This window comes from Hypanus sabinus, chromosome 14 (genome assembly GCF_030144855.1).
Source record: "Hypanus sabinus isolate sHypSab1 chromosome 14, sHypSab1.hap1, whole genome shotgun sequence".
Classification (NCBI taxonomy): domain Eukaryota; kingdom Metazoa; phylum Chordata; class Chondrichthyes; order Myliobatiformes; family Dasyatidae; genus Hypanus; species Hypanus sabinus.
Window position 1 is genome coordinate 91,145,989 of NC_082719.1, and position 20,607 is coordinate 91,166,595.

The window sequence follows — 20,607 nt, forward strand, 5'->3', positions numbered from 1 at the left end:
TTCCTCCCAGATTACAAAGACGTACAGATTTGGGTTAGCAAATTGTAGTCAGACTGTGTTGGCTTTGGAAACATGGCAACACTTGCTTGTCCACAGCACATCCTATGACTGTGGTCATTCAACACATTTTGCTGTATGTTTCAATGTTCATGTAACAAATAAAGCTTATTTTCAATTTATACCATAAGACCGTAAGTTATGAGATCAGAATTAAGCTATTTGGCCAATCGAGTCTGCTCTGCTCTGATCCATTTTTTCCTCTCAGCCCCAATCTCCTGTCTCCTCCCTGTATCCCTTCATGCCCTGACCATTCAAGAATCTATCAACCTCCGCCTTGAATATACGTACAGACTTCGCCTCCACAGCTGTCTGTGGCAAAAAATTCCACAGATTCACCACTCTATGGCTAAAGAAATTCCTCCTCAACTGCATTCTAAAAGGATACCTTCTGTTCTGAGGCTGAGTCCTCCAGTCTTGGACTCCCCCAGCATAGAAAACAACTTCTCTACATCCACTCTCTTGAGCCCTTTGACATTCAATGGGTTTCACTGAGGTCACCCCTCATTTTTCTGAACTCCCATTAGCAGAGGCCCAGAATCAGCAGACATTCCTCAAATGTGATTCAATCCCAGAGCCATTTTCATGAACCTCCTTCGAACCCTTTCCGGTTTCAGCACATCCTTTCTAAGATAAGGAACCCAAACATTATAATACTCCAAGTGAGGCCTCACCAGTGCTTTATAAAGCCTCAACATTACATCCTTCTTTTTATATTGGAGGAATGGAGGGTTATGGGCTGAGTGCGGGTCAGTGGGACTAGGTGAGAGTAAGCACCCGGCACCGACTATAAGGGCCGAGATGGCCCGTTTCCGTGCTTTAATTGTTATATGATTATATTCTAGTCCTCTTAAAATGAATGCTAACGTCACATTTGCTTTCCTCACCACCAACTCAACCTGCAAATTGACCTTTAGGGAATCCTGCACAAGCACTCCCAAGTCCCTTTGCGCTTTAGATTTTTGCATTTCCTCTCTCATTTAGAAAAAGTTAACCCTTTCATTTCTTCTACCAAAGTGCATGACCATACACTTCCTGACACAGTATTCCATCTGTCATTTCTTTGCCCATTCACCTGACCTGTCCAAGTACTTCTATAGCCTCTTTACTTCCACAAAACTATCTGCTCCTCCACCTATCTTCACATCTTCTGCAAACTTAGCAACAAAGCCATCAATTCCATCATCCAGATCATTGACATATAGTGTAAAAAGGATCAGTCCCAACACCGACCCCTTGTCACCAGTAGTCAAACAGAAAAGGCTTCCTTTACTCTCACTCTTTGCCTTCTGCCAATCAGCCACTGCTTTATCCATTTATCCTATTTTATTATATGCCCCCAAGTACCCTGAAACCACACTCTTAACAATTGACTCCAGCGTCTTCCCAACCACTGAGGTCAGACTAACTGGCCTATAATTTACTTTCTTGTGCCTCTCACCCTTCTCAAAGAGTGGAGTGACATTTGCAATTTTCCAGTCTTCTGTAACCATTCCAGAATCTAGGGATTCTTGAAAGATCATTACTAATGCATCCATAATCTCTTAAGCCACCTTTTTTTCAGAATGGGGTGCACACCATCTGGTCCAGGTAACTTGTCTACCTTCAGACTTCTCAGTTTTTCAAGAACCTTCTTCCTCATTTCACACAATTTATGACCTCTGACACCTGGAACTGATGCAAAATACTTATTCAGTACATCTGCCATTTCCTTGTTCCCCATTAGTACCTCTCCAGCATCGTTTTCCAGCGGTCCGATATCTGCTCTTGCCCCTCTTTTACACTTTTTGTATCTGAAGAAACTTTTGGTATCCTCTTCAATATTATTGGCTAGCTTACATCTTTACCTTAATGACTTTATTTAGTTGCCTTCTGTTGGTATTTAAAAGCTTCCTAATCCTCTAATTTTCCACCAATTTTTGCTCTGTTATATACCCTCTGTTTGGCTTTCATGTTAGTTTTGACTTTCCTTGTTAGTCATGGTTGTGTCTGTTTCCTCTTTGGGATGTATATATCTTGTACCTTTCCAATTGCTTCCAGAAATTCCAGCCATTGGTGCTCACTGTCATCCCTTTTCTAGTCAATTTAGTCAACTGCTGACTCATGCCTCTGTAACTTTCTCTACTGCACTGTAATACCGATACATCTGACTTCTCCTTCTCAAATTTCAGGGTGAATTCGATCTTATTATGATCACTTGCCCCTAAGGGTTCTTTTACCTTGAGCTCTGTGATCAATTCTAGTTCATCACATAACACCCAGTCCAGAATAATTGATCACCTAATGGGCTCAACCATGAGCTGTTCTAAAAACCCATCTCATAGGAATTCTAGAAATTCCCCATCTTGGAATCCAGCACCAACCAAATTTTCCCAATCTGCCTGATATTGAAATCTCCCATCACTATTGTAACATTCCCCTTTGGCATGCATTTTCTATCACGTGTTATAATTTGTGGGCCACATCCTTACTATTGTGGGGGGTCTGTATATAACTCCCATCAGGGTCTTTTTAACCCATTGTCATTCCTTAGTTCTATCCACAGTGATTTAACACTTCCAACCCCATGTCACTTATTTCTAATATGATTTAAATTTTTACCAACAGAGCAACACCACCCCTTCTGCCTGTCCTTCTAATACAAAATGCATCCTTGGACGTTAAGCTCCTAGCTATAATCTTTCACCAGCCATGATTCTGTGATATCTTCAACATCATACTTGCCAATCTGTAACTGCTACAAGTTCATCGACCTTCTTCTGTATACTGCGCGCATTCAAATATAACGCATTTAGCCCTGTATTCACCCTTTTCAATTGTGTTGATTACTCAGAATGCATCTACCACAGTGCAGCTTCTCACCAGTTCTGCATTGATTGTGTCTGTTTAGAATTTTTAGTTTGAATATCTGGAACGTGATCTGAGCCCAAAGGTCCATAGCTGATGATCAAACTGTCACCTCTTTTGGTCAGTCTGAAAGCCAGAGTGTCTTCTCCCACAACTCTAATGTAACTTCATAGTTCATCAGTGGCATCACATCTCTCCATTTTCAGTTCTATCTGCCACCGGCCTACTGTGTCCTTCAGGGTAGTTTCACCTTCGTCATTATTGTAAACCAAAATAAACTCCAAATGCAGCACATACGAATTTCAAAACAGAATCTCTCAACAGGTCAGGCAGCATAGGTGGAAATGGAAACAGGTATCATTTCAGGACAAAGACACTTTATCAGAACGAATTTGAAGTTGCAGAGCAAGTCAGCAAAAGGCGGACAGGACAAAGGAAATGAATGTCTCTGATAGGTGAAGCTTGATACATGAGTGAAGCTTTCTGAGAATGCAGAGTTAGAGAGGGGTTCTTAACAGTGTGGAGGAACAGAGGGATCTTGGATCTCACATCCACAGATCTCTCAGTTGTAGCATAAGTTGATATTGTTGTTAAGGTGTATGGTCTGCTGGCTTTCATTAGTCAGAGGATTGAGTTCAAGAGTCACAAGGTAATGTCGCAGCTTTATAAAACCCTGATTGGACCATATTTAGAATATTTGTTCAGTTCTGGTGTCTCATAGTAGGAAGGATATGGAAGCTTTAGAGAGGGTGCAGAAGAGATTTACCAAGATGCTGACTGGGTTAGAGAGCAAGTCTTTTGAGGATCGGGTGAGCAACCTGGGACTTTTCTCTTTGGAGCGAAAGAGAAGTGACCTGGTAGAGGTGTACAAGGTAAGAGGCATAGATCAAGTTGTTAGACAGAGACTTTTTCCCAGAGTGGAAATGGCTTGTATGAGAGGGCATAATTTTAAGCAGCTGGAGGAAAATATGAGTGGAGGGTGTGTCGTCAGAGGTACGTTTTGTTTTATACAGAATGGTGGTTGCATGAAATGCCTTCCCAGGGATGGTGGTAGAAGCAGATACGTTAGGGGCACTTAAGAAACTTTTAGATAGGCACATGTATGGTAGAAAAATGCAGATCTCTGTAGGAGGAAAGGATTAAATTGATTTTGGAGCAGGTTAAATGGTTGACACAACATTGTAGGCTAAAGAACCTGTATTGTGTTGTAATGTTCTATGTTCTTCTATGAGTAAGTAAGAGGTTGTGGCCATCTCTGAAACTTGGCTAAAGGATAGCTGCCATTGGGAGCTGAATGTCCAAGGATATACTGTGTATTGGAAAGATAGGTTAGTAGGCAGAGGGGATGGTGTGTCCCTTTGTATAAGAAATAATATTAAATCATTAGAAAGGGATGACATAGGATCAGAAGGTGTAGATTCTCTATGGGTTGAGTTAAGAAATGGCAAGGGTAAAAGGACCCTAATGGCAGTTGTATACAGGCCTCCAAACTGCAGCCAGGATGTGGATTACAAATTACAGCAGGAGGTAGAAGAGGCATGTCAGCAGGGCAATGTTATGATAATCATTGGGGATTTTAACATGAAAGTGGATTGGGAAACGCAGGACATTACTGGACCCCAAGAGAGAATTTGTAGAATGTCTAAGGGATGGCTTTTTAGAACAGCTTGCTGTTGAGCCCACTAGGGGATCAGCTGTGCTGGATTGGGTGTTGTGCAATGATCTGGAGGTGATAAGAGAGCTGAAGGTTAAGGAACCCTTAGGAAACAGTAGTCACAATATGATCGCGTTCACTTTGAAATTTGAGAAGGAGAAACTAAATTCCAATGTGTCAGTATTTCAGTGGAGTAAAGGAAATTACAATAGCATGAGAGAAGAACTGGCCAAGTCTGACTGGAAAGAGACACTGGCAGGAAGGACAGCAGAGCAGAAAGGGCTGGAGTTTCTGTGGAAAATGAGGGAAGTGCAAGATAGATATATTCCAAAATAAGAAACTTTTGAAAGGAAGAAGGATATTACCATATCTGACAAGTGAAGTCAGAGCCAAAGTAAAAGCAAAAGAGAGGGCATACAATGAAGCGAAAGCTAGTGGGAAGATAGAGGATTGGGAAGCTTTTAAAAACTTGCAGAAGGAAACTAAGAAGGAAAAGATGGATTATGAAAGGAGGCTGGTGACTAATATCAAAGAAGATACTAAAAGCTTTTTTAAGTATTTAAAGACCAATAGAAAATGATACTGGAGATATTGTAATGGAATTGCAGAGATGGCAGAGGAACTGAATGCATATTTTGCATCAGTCTTCACACTGGAAGACATCTGTAGTATACCGGACATTAAAGAGTGTCAGGGAATTGAAGTTTGTGCAGTGAAAATTATGACCAAGAAGATGCTTAGGAATCTTAATGATCTGAGGGTGGATAAATTTCCTGGACCTGATGGAATGCACCCTCGGGTTCTGAAAGAAGTAGCTGGAGAGATTGCGGAGGCATTAACAAAGATCTTTCAAGAACCGATGGATTCTGGCATTGCATCAGATGACTGGAAAATTGCAAATGTTACTCTGCTACTTAAGAAGGGTGGGAGGCAGCAGAAAGGAAACTGTTAGCCTGAAATCAGTGGTTGGGAAGTTGTTGGAATCAATTGTTAGGGATGAGATTATGGAGTACCTGGAGGCACATGACAAGATAGGCCAAAGCTAGCATGGTTTCCTGAAAGGAAAATCCTGCCTGACTAACCTACTGCAATTTTTTGAGGAAATTACAGGCAGGGTAGTCAAAGGAGTTTCAATGGATGTGGTGTACTTGGATGCTCAGAACGTCTTTGACAAGGTGCTGTACAGGAGTCTGCTTAGCAAGATAAGAGCCCATGGAATTACAAGGAAGTTGCTAGCGTGGGTGGAGCATTGGTTGGTGGGTAGAAAGCAGAGAGTGGGAATAAAGGGATCCTATTCTGGCTGGCCACTGGTTACCAGTGGAGTTCCACAGCGGTCACTATTGTGACCGCTGCTTTTTACAATGTATGTCAATGATTTGGACTATGGGATTAATGGATTTGTGGTTAAATTTGCCGATGATACAAAGTTGGGTGGAGGAGTGGGTAGTGTTGAACAAATAGAGAGCCTGCAGAGAGACTTAGATAGTTTAGGAAAACGGGTAAAGAAGTGGCAAATGAAATACAATGTTGGAAAGTGTATGTCTTGTATTTTGGTGGAAGAAGTAAATAAAACTATTATTTAGGAATAAATAAAACTATTATTTAGGGAGAGAATTCAAATTGCAGAGATGCAAAGGGACTTGAGAGTCCTTGTGCAGGTTACTCTAAAGGTTAACCTCCAGGTTGAGTTGGTGCTGAAGAAGGAGAATGCAATATTGGCATTCATTTCCAGAGGTATAGAATATAAGAGCAGGGATGTGATGTTGAGGCTCTTTAAGGTACTCGTGAGATCACATTTGGAGTATTATGTGCAGTTTTGTGCTCCTTATTTTAGAAAGGATACACTGACATTGGAGAGGGTTCAGAGAAGATCCACAAAAATGATTTCAGGAATGAAAGAGTTACTGTATGAGGAACGTCTGGCAGCTCTTGGGCTGTACTCCCTGGACTTCAGGAGAATGAGGGGGGATCTCATAGAAACATTCTGAAAGTTAAAATGCCTGAACAGATTAGATGTGGCAAAATTATTTCCCATGGTAGGGGAGTCTAGGACAAAAGGGCATGACTTCAGGATTGAAGGATATCCATTTAGAACAGAGGTGCGGAGAAATTACTTCAGTCAGAGGGTGGTAAATCTGTGGAATTTGTTGCCACAAGCGGCTGTGGAGGCCAAGTCATTAGGTGCACCAAAGCAGAGATAAATAGGTTCTTGATTAGCCAGGGCGTGAAAAGGTTATGGGGAGAAGGCAGGGGAGTTGGGATGACTGGGAGAATTGGATCAGCCATGATTGAATGGTGGAACAGACTCAATGGGCTGAACAGCCTATTTCTGCTCCTGTATCTTATGGTCTTATGAGTAATAACTGGGTCAGTGTAGATGAACGGCCTACAACAGTGCGGGCCTGTTCCAACACGCACCAAAAAAGGCAATTGCCTGAAGCTGTAGTCAGGAAGGCTGCCATATGGCCAGAAAGAAGAAGTAATTCTGTTCCTCAGGCTTCCACTGGGCCTCATAGTAACAGGAGGAGGTGACATTCAGGGAGGTCTCAGAGGAAGTGAGAATGGGGCATTAAAGGGGCAAGCACTTAGAAGATTAGTGTTGCCACATGGACTCAATCATGTGTTCCACAATACAATCGTGTTCTGTAGGTTTTTCCAATGTAGAGGAGAACATATTATCAAAGTGGGTGGGGAGAGTGATGTTTGTTGGTGATGGAAGACAGAATAAGGAGTTGCGAAGGAGCAATCCCTTCAGAATGTTGAGAAGGGCAGGGAGGATATGCCTGTAACCTTTGAAACTTCACTAAGATATTCCACACCCACTAGGAATTAACATTGAGGAGTAAGTTTAAATGCAGATCCTTCTTGTGTGGGTGGGAGGGAGGGAGGAAAGGAGCTTGTGATGCTGTTGTTTTGTCGCTTGTTGTGTTCTGTTGTGATTTGTGCTGTCTTATTGGACACCGTGAGCGTACAATGTTGGTGCCGGAATGTGTGCTGACTCTTGCATGCTGCCCCCAGCACATCCTTGAGTGTGTTGGTCGTTGACACAAATGTACATCAGTTGCACTTCTGATCCTGTATACTGTATTCAGTGTTCACAATATGATCACCTCTGCATTAGAGAAACGAAATGCAGATTGGGGCGGCTGAAATCGAGCTTGTTCCCTGCCACTTCCATTCTCCAGTGCGCTCACATAGATCGGTCACTTGCTACACTTTATAGTTTGAGCAACAGCACCTCGTCGTCCTTCCAGGTAGATTGTAGCATTCAGGACTTGAAGATTTAACTCATTTATTCTGCAGCAAGTGAATGAAAGAATAATCATCAGGACCTTAGAATCTGGAGGAAAAATTGCATCAGGGAAGGGGATGAAAAAGCTGAGGGGAGATTTAAGGTGTGTAAATCAGGAGATAATTCCCTTAGGTGGAGGTCACAGGCATTTTTATTTATTTAGAGAAACAGCACGGAACAGGCCCTACCAGCCTAACGAGCTATGTCACTCAAAAACCCAGCTATTTAACTCCTAGTCTAATCACAGGAAAATTCACAATGATTAACTTACTAACCAGTATGTCTTAAGGCTGTGGGATAAAAGTAGAGCACCAGGAGAAGCTGATGCGGTTATGGGGAGAACTCTAACACCCCGAGCTGTAGTAGCATCACAGTAACCAGTTGCCTGCTGTGGCGTCTCTGTAAAATTTAATGGGAAAAGGAAACTAAAAGTGACATAAGGAAAAGTTTTTTTAATGCAGCATGTGTTCAGAACTGCCTTCAGATGTGGCAAAGCTGAATTCCATGTGACTTCAAGGAGTTAAATAAATGGCAAGGAAGAATTCGCAAGTCTTTGGGAAGGGGCCAGGGAGGACGGTTTGTTAAAATTAGTACTGTTTTCTCAGGAGCTGTGGAGGCTGAGGGGTCATATGATAGAGGTTTATAAGATTATAAGAGACATATAGTTGATAAAGCAGACAGTATCTTTTTCTCAGGGTTGAAATGCCTAATACCAGAGGGGATGCTTTAGGTTTCAATAGGTACATTTAATGTCAGAGAAATGGATACAATATACATCCCGAAATTCTTCTTTGCAAACATCCATGAAAACAGAGGAGTGCTCCAAAGAATGAATGACAATTAAATGTTAGAACCACAAAGCTCCCCCCTCCCACACATAAGCAGTAGCAAAGTGACGACCCACCCCCCCCACCCACCAGCAAAAAAGATTCTGCACCCTCCACTGAGCACTCAAGCATTCAGCAAAGTATCAGTAAGGACACTCACTTGCAGTGCCCCAAAGACTACTTGTTCACCTGGTAATTCAACATATCACAGGTGCCCTCTCTCCCTAATAAGTGAAAAAGAGATGTCCCAGTTTCACAGCAAGAGGGAAGACGTAACAAAACAACTCGCCGATTGATGGTATTAAAAGTCTGTTGTGTTGCTTTTTCCGAGTTCTGTGCCCAGTGATCTCGGATCTCTGGGCACACAGCCAGCAGCCAGCTTGCTGCTTTCGATCTTCCATGTACTCCCACGACACACCAGTTTTCTGCAACGGCACCGTCCTCAAATCCGCCCGCCTCCCGAGCCACAAAAATCTGCCACCCTGAAGGCGCGCTAGTCTTTCAGGCCGCATGCTTGGCATATCAAAAAGCGGCCGGTCATGAGGCCCTGAGAGCAGGTCCCATTCCCGCAAACAACCAAAGTCAGCGTGTAACTCCAGGACAGGGTCTTCAAAAAAAAAACCTGAAAAGGTGAAGAAGAGATATTAAAGATAGAAATAGAGCTGTTTCTCAAGATGCAAGCAAAGGATTCCTTGTTAGGCACCATCATCTTAAGCTCTGCCCTCCTTTAAATGTGAGCATGATAATCTTCAAGGAGAAGTGAGAGGCAGGTTTTCACACAGAGAGTGTTGGGTGCCTGGGATGAGGGCAGAGGCAGACACAATAAGGATATGTAAGAGCCATTTAGATAGGCAGATGAATGTGAGGAAAATGAAAGGATATGGATATTATGTAGGCATAAGGAATTAATTTAGTTAGTTGTTAGATTCCTAGTTTATTTGGTTTATCGCAACATTGTGGCCCGAATAGCCTTTTACTATGCTGTACTGTTCAGGTAAGTTGTGATGGGCTGAATAATGACTTCCTGTGCTGTAACCAGTTTATGAATTAGAGGTTATTATCTGTCCAGTCTGAGCAGAAACTGTGAATCTAAGATATCTGAATTTGTTGTAATGTCTTGATCTTGAAATTTAATTTTGAAGGAAGTAAAGGGTGCCAAAATTCTAACAAGTCATTGAGTTAATAAATAGAAATGATAAAAGCAACATATCCACTCCACTCCTAAGCTGAAATGCTCAGACTTGTATTGTTGTTTGAAGTGCTACTGTGACCAGAAATTCTTCTGCTTTTAGAATGGAGATGTTTGCATTTCAATCCTCCACCCACCCATAGATGATCCCCAGAGTGGTGAACTCCCTTCTGAAAGGTGGAATCCAACTCAAAACGTGAGGTATGTTTCACTCGATTGCTAGGAACTTAACGTTCATTAGGTTATTGTTACAAAACTTAGGTTAGTGTTAGTGTTTCATACACACGATGTAGTTCAGCGGTTTTCCAATGGAATGAAGTGCAATTGTGAGAATAAAAGACAAAAATATTAGTCAAAATGCAAGATAAAATAAATAGTTTTGAGCTGGTGTTTTAAACCTTCAACAGAGTCTGTTTTCATAGTTTCATAGTTGTGCCGAACATGTCCCTACCTTAGAAATTACTAGGCTTACCTATAGCCCTCTATTTTTCTAAGTTCCATGTACCTATCCAAAAGTCTCTTTAAAGTCCCTATCATATCTGCCTCCACCACTGTTGCCAGCAACTGAGTAAAAAACTTACCCCTGACATCTCCTCTGTACCTACTCCCCAGCAACTTAAACCTGTGTCCTCTTGTGGCAACCATGTCAGCCCTGGGGAAAAAGCCTCTGACTATCCACACAATCAATGCCTCTCATCATCTTATATACCTCTGTCAGGTCACCGTTCATCCTCCGTCGCCTATTCTCATAAGGCATGCTTCCCAATCCAGGCAACATCCTTGTAAATCTCCTCTGCACCCTTTCTACTGCTTCCAGATCCTTCCTGTAGTGAGGCGACCAGAACTGAGCACAGTACTCCAAGTGGATTCTGACCAGGGTCCTATATAGTTCAATATTACCTCTCGGCTCCTAAATTCAATTCCACAATTGATGAAGGTCAATACACCATACGCCTTCTTAACCGCAGAGTCAACCTGCTCAGCTGCTTTGAGTGTCCTATGGACTCGGACCCCAAGGTCCCTCTGATCCTCCACGGTGCCAAGGGTCTTACCATTAATACTATATTCTGCCATTATAGTTGACCTACCAAAATGAACCACTTCACACTTCCAGGTGAGGCGACACTTCATCTGTGAGTCAGCTGGTGTGGTACACTGCGTCCGGTGCGGCCTTTTATATATTGGTGAGACCGGACGCAGACTGGGAGACCGTTTCACTGAACACCTACGCTCTGTCCGCCAGAGAAAGCAGGATCTCCCAGTGGCCACACATTTTAATTCCACGTCCCATTCCCATTCTGATATGTCTATCTATGGCCTCCTCTACTGTCAAGATGAAGCCACACTCAGGTTGGCAGAACAACACCTTATATACTGGCTGGGTAGCCTCCAACCTGATGGCACGAACATTGACTTCTCTAACTTCAGTTAATGCCCCTTCTCCTCTTCTTACCCCATCACTGATATATTTAGCTTTCCCCCCTCTTTTTTCTCTCTTTCTGCCCATCTGCCTGTTCTCCATCTCCCTCTGGTGCTCCCCTCCCCCTTTCTTTCTCCCGAGGCCTCCCGTCCCATGATCCTTTCCCTTCTCTAGCTCTGTATCCCTTTTGCCAATCACCTTTCCAGCTCTCAGCTTCACCCCACCACCTCCGGTCTTCTCCTATCATTTCACATTTTCCCTTCCCCCTGCTACTTTCAAATCTCTTACTATCTTTCCTTTCAGTTAGTCCTGACGAAGGGTCTCGGCCCGAAATGTCAACAGCGCTTCTACCTATAGATGCTGCCTAACCTGCTGTGTTCCACCAGCATTTTGTGTGTGTCACTTCACACTTATCTGGGTTGAACTCCATCTGCCATTTCTCAGCCCAGTTTTGTATCCTGTCAATGTCCCACTGTAACCTCTTGATAGCCCTCCACAGTATCCACAACACCTCCAACCTTTGTGTCATCAGCAAACTTACTAACCCATCCCTCCACTTCCTTATCCAGGTCATTTATGAAAATCACGAAGAGGAAGGGTCCCAGAGCAGATCCCTGAGGCACACCACTGGTGACCGACCTCCATGCAGAATATGACCCGTCTACAACCACTCTTTACCTTCTGTGGGCAAGCTAGTTCTGGATCCACAAAGCAATGTCCCCTTGGTTCCCATGCTTCCTTACTTTCTCAACAAACCTTGCAATGGGGTACCTTATCAAATGCCTTGCTGAAATCTATATACACTACATCTACCACTCTTCCTTCATCAATATGTTTAGTCACATCCTCAAAGAATTCAGTCAGGCTCGTAAGGCATGACCTGCCCTTGACAAAGCCATGCTGTCTATTCCCAATCATATTTAACCTCTCTAAATGTTGATAAATCCTGCCGCTCAGGATCCTCTCCATCAACTTACCAACCACTGAAGTAAGACTCACTGTTCTATAATTTCCTGGGCTATCTCTACTCCCTTTCTTGAATAAAGAAACAACATCTGCAACCCTCCAATCCTCTGGAACCTCTCCCATCCCCATTGATGATGCAAAGATCATTGCCAGAGGCTCAGCAATCTCCTCCCTCGCCTCCCAGAGTAACCTGGGGTACATCTCATCTGGTCCCTTTCCTTGTAGTTTTAGGTGTTAAATTCCAATTTTGGAGCATAGTTCAAAAAAGCTGATCTGCCAGTTATCTTTTGAGGGAGATTGTTTGAATTTAAGAGACTGGTGGAATAAGACCTGAGAGTCAGGCAGAATTTTAAAACAAAAGCGATTCTGTGATGGACTCTGGTCCCAAACCATTGTGAGCTTTAAAAACAAAGGACCTATCTGTGGAAATTTGTAATTGGGTATCTAATTCAGCACATCAACCTTGACAAAAGATCCTGGGTGAAGAAACAGCAAGATAATCTCTTCAACTGATTGGACTGAAGAATCCGACTGAAGAACATGGGCAGTAAAAGTGTTTTAAAAATGGTGTTACTGTTTGCAGCAACCATTGCGTACAAAGCAAAATAAAAATTGGAACATGATAAGGTATCAAAACATAATTAAATCGAGAATATAGACTTCCTTAAGGAATATGACTTGGCACTTTTAAAGTTATCTTCTCAGGGCTGGAGAAGATATTCAGTAGATAACCTTTATCAAATAGTCAAATCTTGATTGCACTAGCCCTAATCTTTCCTTTCATGCTTAGTATTGGATTATTAGATTAAGTTCATGTGATACCAGTGATCTCTGTGCATTTTCCATCAGTAAGCATTGCAACAGTTCAGCCTGGGGTGGAGCAATGACGTAACATCTATGTTACGCACACATATGCACCCTGCACACTCGGAGACACCAGGAAACAGGAAAACTGAAGCAGAAGTGCACCTTTTGAGTCTGCTCCCCATTCAATGTGATCATAGCTAATCCTCTTTGTTCTGGCATTTTTCCTGTAGTCCTCGCTATGTCTTGTGTCTGGGATCTAGACATCCTCTCCTCAAATCTATCCATTGCCTTTCGAATCATAGAATCATGGAGATAGATGACAGAAACCGCGATTCAACCCTTCAGGTTGGCACCGACCGTCACCCATCCCCGCCAATAAGATCATTAAACATAGGAGCAGAATTAGGCCATTTGGCCCTTTGTCTGCTCTGCCTTTTCATTATGGCTGATCCATTTTCCCTGTCAACCCCATTCTCCTGCCTTCTCACCATAACGTTTCATGCCCTGACTAATCAAGAACCTATCAACCTATGCCTTAAGTACACCCAGTGACCTGGCCTCCACAGACACCTGTGACAATGAATTTCACCACCGTCTGGCTAAATAAACACCCCTTCCTGGACTCCCCCGCTAGAGGAAACATCCTCTCCACATCACTCTATCAAGACCTTTCAACATACGTTTCAGTGAGATTTCACCCCATCTCCCCAATTCTTCTGAATTCTAGTGAATACAGGCCCAGAGCCATCAAATGCTCTTCATATGATAACCATTTCATTCCCAGAATCATAAATCTCCTCTGAATCCTCTCCAATGTCAGCACATCTTTTCTTTGGTAACAGGCACTTTTTTAAGGGAAACAGGAGGGGAAACATCTTCACTCAGAGGTCGTGAGAGTTTGGAATGAATGCCTGCTCAAATGGTTCATAAGAGCTGAATTTCACTGATTAAGAGGTTTGGATAGGTACATAGATGGTAGGGTTTATGGAGAGCTGTGGTCCCAATGCAAGTCAATGTGAATAGGCTGTTTAAATGGTTTGCCATGAACTAGATGGGCCAAAGGGGCTGTTTCTGTGCTGTACTCTCTGACTCTCAATATTACAAGTGAGGCCTCACCAGTGCCTTATAAAGCCTCAACATTATATCCTTGCTTTTATATTCTAGGCCTCGAAATGAATACTGACATTGCATTTGCCTTTCTTGCCACCTGCAAATTAACCAAAGTAATCTTTAGTGAATCCTGCATGAGGACTTTTTCCTCCAACCCTGCTGAAGGGTCTCGGCCTGAAGCGTCGACTGTACTTTTTTTCCACAGATGCTGCCTGGCCTACTGAGTTCCTCCAGCATTTTATGTGTGTCTTGCTTGGATTTCCAGCGTCTGCAAATTTTCTTTTGTTTGAAAACTTGCAAGGCCCTTTGCTTCTTGGATTTTCGAATTCTCTCCCTATTCAAAATATAGCCTACACTTTTGAAAGTGCATGACTATATACTTCCCAACACTATCCCATCTGCCACTTTGACTATTTATCTGTCTGTCCCTCTGCAGTCTCCCTGCTTCCTCAACACCACCTACCCCTCAACCTATCTTCATATCATCCACAAACTTTGCCTGAAGACTATCAATTCTGTCATCCAATTCATTGATACATAATGTAAAAAGAAGCAGTCCCAGCACTGAGCCCTGTGGAACACCAGAAGCAAACCAGAATAAGCCCCCTTTATTCCAACTTTTTGCCTCCTGCCAATCTGCTATCCATGCTAGCATCTTTGCTGTAAAGCATGGGCCCTTGTTAAAAAGCCTTATGTGTGGCACCTTGTTAAAGGCCTTCTGAAATTTAAGTAAACAACATCCTTTGTCTATCTTGCCTGTTATTCCCTGAAAGAATTCCAACGGATTTAACAGGCAAGATTTCCCCATAAGGAAACCATGCCGATGTTGGCCTAATTTATCATGCACCTCCAAGTACCCCCAAAACTACATTCTTACTACTGGACTCTAACATCTTCCAACCACTGAATTCAGGATAACTAGCCAATAATTTCCTTTCTTGTGTTTCCTTTCCTTCTGAAAGAGTGGAGTGACATTTGCAATTTTCCAGTCCTCCAGAACCATTCCAGAATGTAGTGATTCTTGAAAGATCATTACTAATGCCTCCACAATCTTTACAGCCACCTCTTTAAGAACTCTGGGATATACACCATCTGGTTCAGGTGATTTATCTACCTTCAGACTTTTCTGCTTCTCAAGAAACTTCTCCCTAGTAATGGCAACTGCACTCACTTCTACCCCTGACACACTCGAACCTCTGGCATACTGCTAGTGTTCCACAGTGAAGACTGATGCAAAATACTTATTTAATTTGTCTCCCCTTTCTTTCTCCCTCATTACTGCCTCTCTCGCATTGTTTTCCAGCAGTCTTGTATCTACTGTCATCTCTCTTATACACTTTATGTATCTAAAAAATCTTCTGGTATCCTCTTTGTCTAGCTTGCCTTCATAGTTTTTCTTCTCTCTCCATATGTCTTTTTTAGTTGCCTTCCATTGTTTTTTAAAAGCTTCTCAATCCTCGAACTTCCCACTAATTTTTGCTTATTTTTGTCTTTTTTGCTTCCCTTGCAGCCATAGTTGTATCATCCTGCCTTTTGAACACTAGTGTCCCCTTTTAGTCAACTTTGGCCAGCTCCTCTCTCATGCTTCTATAATTCCCTTTACTCCATTGTAATACTGATATATCTGACTTTAGTTTCTGCTTTTCAAACTGCAGGGTAAATTTTATCTTTATATGACCACCAAGAATTCCTGTACCTTAAGCTCCCTAATCAAATCTGCATTGTTATGTAACACCCAATCCAGAATTGCCATTCTCCTAGTAGGCTCAACAACAGCTGCTCTAAAAAGCCATCTCATAAGCATTCTGCAAATCCTCTTTCTTGGGATCCAGCATCAACCTGATTTTGCCAATCTCCCTGCGTATTGAAACCTCCCCATGACTATTTTAACATTGCCCTTTTGACATGCCTTTTCTGTCTTGTAATTTGTAGCCCACATCCTGGCCATGTTCAGAGTCATGTAGGTAACTCCTTCAGCATCTTTTTACCCTTTGCAGTTTCTTAACTCTACCCATAAGGAGTCTACGTCTTCCAGTCCCTTGTTACCTGTGCCTACCTAAATGTTTGTCCTTTTGATACAATGTGTGTCCTTGGATGTTAAGCTCCTAACTATGATTCTTTCAACCACAACTCAGTGATGGCCACAAGATCATCTCCCTTGTTCTGTATACAGGTTTTCCCCGCTATCTGAAGATAGAGTGTTCCTATGAAACCATTTGTAAACAGAAATGTCATAAAGCAAAGAAGCAATTACCATTTATTAATATAGGAAACATTTGTGAGCGTTTTCAGACCTCAAAAATAACCTACGAAATCATGCCAAATAACACATAAAACCTAAAATAACAGTAACATATAGTAAAAGCAGGAATGATCTGATAAATACACAGCCTCTATAAAGTTAAAATACTTTTCTGCAATCTTTGCAGCTCTGTCTAGCATAGTGAAAATCTCACTACTTAGTGCTACTAGCATAGCGGATAGCAGTCTCGTACCAAATAACAAATCATACCAAACACCACATAAAAATACACAGCCTATATAAAGTAGAAATAATGTACGTACAGTGTAGTTTCACTTACCGGAATCAGGAAGACAGTGAGAAAACTGATGAATGTGTGTGAATCGTTGGGAGGTTGGGGTGCACGGAACACAACGGGAAGTATTTTCTTATCAACGCCTTTAAGTGCCCTCAGATTTTTTGAATAGTACACTAGTAGAGACTTAAGGACAGCATCACCAGTGGCTTTAATCATAGGCATTAGGGTAAACCTGGCCTTCGATTCCTTGTGTCCCTTAGCCTGCTTTTCTTCTATCGAAATAAATGTCTTGCTCAGAACTTTCCAGCAGCTTCAGTATCAGCCGAAGCACTCACTCCAGTAAACGTTAAACTACAAAGCTGCCCTTGCCTCAGAAATGGATCAAACCACCCATGACTACCTTTAAATTCCACTCTCGCAACACTTCCATCACCATCGTCCAGTGCTTTCTGCTTCAGCTTATTAAAAAGACTGACTGATTTCTCCTTAAGTATAACTTAACAGAACACCACACTTTGTACACCCATCAATCCACTCAAACGAAAGACTTTCCATTTTATCCATTATTGGATGCCGACTAAGAGAGACCACTTTGCTACGAGCAGAACCAACAGTAACATCGGCAGCTTTCAAGAGTCTTAGTCTCTGCGTATAAATAGTGCGAACGGTTCAACACACGGACAACGTCCTTCATTCACCACAATCGAAACGTTGAATGTCTAGTTTTACACTAAGTGTAACACTCTTAGGCTTTTCTGATACCTTAGAACTCATCTTGCTAACAGATGTACAAGATAAATTGACATAAAGCACAGATGCTCACAGGCACATGTTTAAGCTATGGCGGCTAGAATGCAGTTCCGGGGAAGGAGCTGCCTTTTCTCGTGAGCTGACTATTCTCGTAACAGTGAAAACACCTTCTGTTAGCAAAAACAGGTAACTAATGTAGTTCTTTCATAACAGTGAGGTGTCGTAAAGAGAACATTTGAAAAACGGGCCACCTGAACTGCTATTCAAGTACCTGTTATTCAAGTATAACACCTTCAGTCCTCTATTCGTCACCGTTTTTGAGTTTGTCCCCATGTTACACTGCAACTCATTCCACTAACTGCAATTTTGTCTGATCATCTGCCTACCCTTCCTCAGTCTCACTACACACTGCATCCATTTCTATACTAAATGCCCTATCCTCATCCCTATCACTGCGGTTCCCATTGCCCTGTCATATTAGTTTAACCCTACATTAATACCCCTTTAAAAAAAAATCCCCACATTTTCAATAGCTCCCTCAGATTCTAGCACTTACCTACTTTCTAGGGGAAAATTACAGTGGTAAATAAACTTAACAGCCCAAATCTTTGACTTTTGGAGAGGAAACTCACATCGTCACAGTGAACTTAACAAATTCCACACAGCAGTGAAGATCAGGATTGTACCCATGCCTGCTGTGCCATTCTCACAAACTGTGCACTTTCTGCATGAAGCAATTTCTCCTTATTCCTGAATATATTCTGAGACAGTGACCCCATGACTCTGGACCTCCCCAGCCAGTGTAAATACCCTCTCTGTATCCAGCATAGCAAGTCCTGTCAGATCCCTTATGTTAAATAAGATTCTTCCTAACTCAAGCAAACAGGTCCAGTTAACCCAATCTCTCTTGAAGTCACAGTCCTGCCATCTTAAGAGTCATTCTGATGAATTGGAGTTGCCATTTAGGGAAATGTAACAGTATCCTCAAGTAGGAAGACTAGAACTGCACACAGTACTCCAGGTATGCTTTCTTCGTGGGCCTTTCTGTCAATTTTAACTCATAGTCATGGCGATGCTAATACAGGATGGTGCTCATTCATAAATAATTAAGTTGTAAATACACAAAATGTGCTGTAAATGTTATACAAAATAACTCAAGTTGTTTTGTCTTAACCAAATTTTCCAGGACAATTCTTTTAAGTGTCATCTCTTTATTGAATGAACCAAACACATTCTCACCAGCAAATGTGGATGCTTCGGTGATGTTCAGAAAATGGAGAGACAGCAAAGGGAAAGATAAAGAATATGCTGAAATTATCAGGTATGAAATTGAGATGCCTGTTCTCGTTCAACACGATTTGAAGCTTAACCTCTGTGCCCAGGGTTTGTATCTCAGTGACTGAATCTTAACCTAGTGATATTTTATTGAAGGACTGATCTTGTCCAGGTACAGAATCGGTGTTACGTGCTTGGCATGCTCAAAGGTCTTGAGGTGGATAAGTCACCTGGACCAGATGGACTACATCACTGAGTCCTGAGAGAAGTTGCTGAAGAGATAACAGTCAAATTGGCCATGATTTTTTCAAGAATCATTTGATTCTGGCATGGTCCTGGAGGACTGGAAAATTACAAATTTCACTCCACTCTTTAGAAGGGAGGAAGGCAAAAGAAAGGAATTTATAGGCCACTTAGCCTAACCTCAGTGCTGGGAAAGTTTTGGAGCTTATTATTAAGGATGAGATTTCAAGGGTACTTGGAGACTAATGATAAACTAAGTTAAAGTCAATATGATTTCTGTGAAGGGAAATCTTGCCTGACCTATCTCTTAGTTCTTTGAGGAAGTAACAAATAGGTGGACAAAGGAGAGGCAGTGGATGTTGTTTACTTGGATTTTCAGAAGGAATTTGATAAGGTGCCACACATGAAAGTGCTTAACAAGATAAAATCCTATGGCGTTACAGGAAAGATACTGGCATGGATAGAGGAATGGTTGACAGGCAGGAGGAAGCAAGTGGGAATAAAGGGGGCCTTTTCTGATTGGCTGCCAGTGACTAGTGGTGTTCCTCGGGTCTGTATTGGGACTGCTGCTTTTCACATTGTTTGTCAGTGATTAGGATAATGGAGTTGATGGTTTTGTGGCGAAATCTGCAGATGATCTGAAGATAGGTGGAGTGGTATTACTGCTGAGGAAGCAATGTGATTGCAGCAGAGCTTTGACTATTTGGAAGAATGGGCAAAAAAAGTTGCAGATGGAATATACAGTGTTGGGAAATGTATGATAATGCATTTTGGTAAAAGAAACAATGTGGACTATTATCTAAATGGGGAGAAGGTTCAAACATCAGAGATGCACTGGACTTAGGAGTCGTCATGTAAGACTCCTAGAAGGTTAATTTACAGGTTGAGTCTGTGGTAAAGAAGGCAAATGAAATGTTGGCATTTGTTTCAAGGGGAATAGAATATAAAAGCAAGGAGATAATGCTGAGGTTTTATAAGACACTGGTTAGGCTGCAGAGTATTGTCAACAGTTTTGGGCCCCATATCTCAGAAAGGATGTGTTGTCATTGGAGAGAGTCCAGAGAAGGTTCACAAAGATGATTTCAGGAATGAAGGGGTAACATATGAGGAGCATTTGACAGCTTTGGGCTTGTACTCACTGGAATTTAGAAGAATGCATGGGGATCTTATTGAAACTTACTGAATGTTGAAAGGACTAGATAGGGTGATTGTGGAGAATATGTTACATATGGTGGGGGTATCCAGAACTAGATGGCACAGCCTCAAAATTGAGGGGCAACCTTTTGGAACAGAATTTCCAAAAGGTTGCCCCTCAATTTTGGAACAGAATAAGGAGGAATTTTTTAGCCAGAGTATAGTGAATCTGTGGAAGGCTCTGCCACAGACTGCCGTGGAGGCCAAGTCAGAGCATCAAAGCAGGTGTGTGCGGTTGAGTGGGATCTGGGCTGAATTCTGCTCCTGCGTCTTGTGGTCAATTAACCTTGATTCAGCTTTCTTTTTGGTTGATGATGACTATCATTGTTGTTAATAGCATCTTTTGGTATCACTGAAAACAAGACAATTTACACAGGTAAGAAAGCACGCATTGTGTAATCAAAATCCTATTTATTATGTATCTTGACTTTAGCAT

General features: G+C 42.1%; 1 protein-coding gene across 2 annotated transcripts in view; it reads left to right on the forward strand.

The window, feature by feature from the left end:
* The window catches only part of ube2r2 (ubiquitin-conjugating enzyme E2R 2), a 107,397-nt gene that overhangs the window by 83,687 nt on the left and 3,103 nt on the right, over nucleotides 1-20,607 (forward strand). For both annotated transcript variants that reach the window (XM_059989627.1, XM_059989626.1), the window contains exons 4-5: nucleotides 9,970-10,067; nucleotides 18,646-18,780. In XM_059989627.1, the coding sequence (XP_059845610.1) occupies nucleotides 9,970-10,067; nucleotides 18,646-18,780 (233 nt within the window). The remainder of the gene's footprint in view (nucleotides 1-9,969; nucleotides 10,068-18,645; nucleotides 18,781-20,607) is intronic.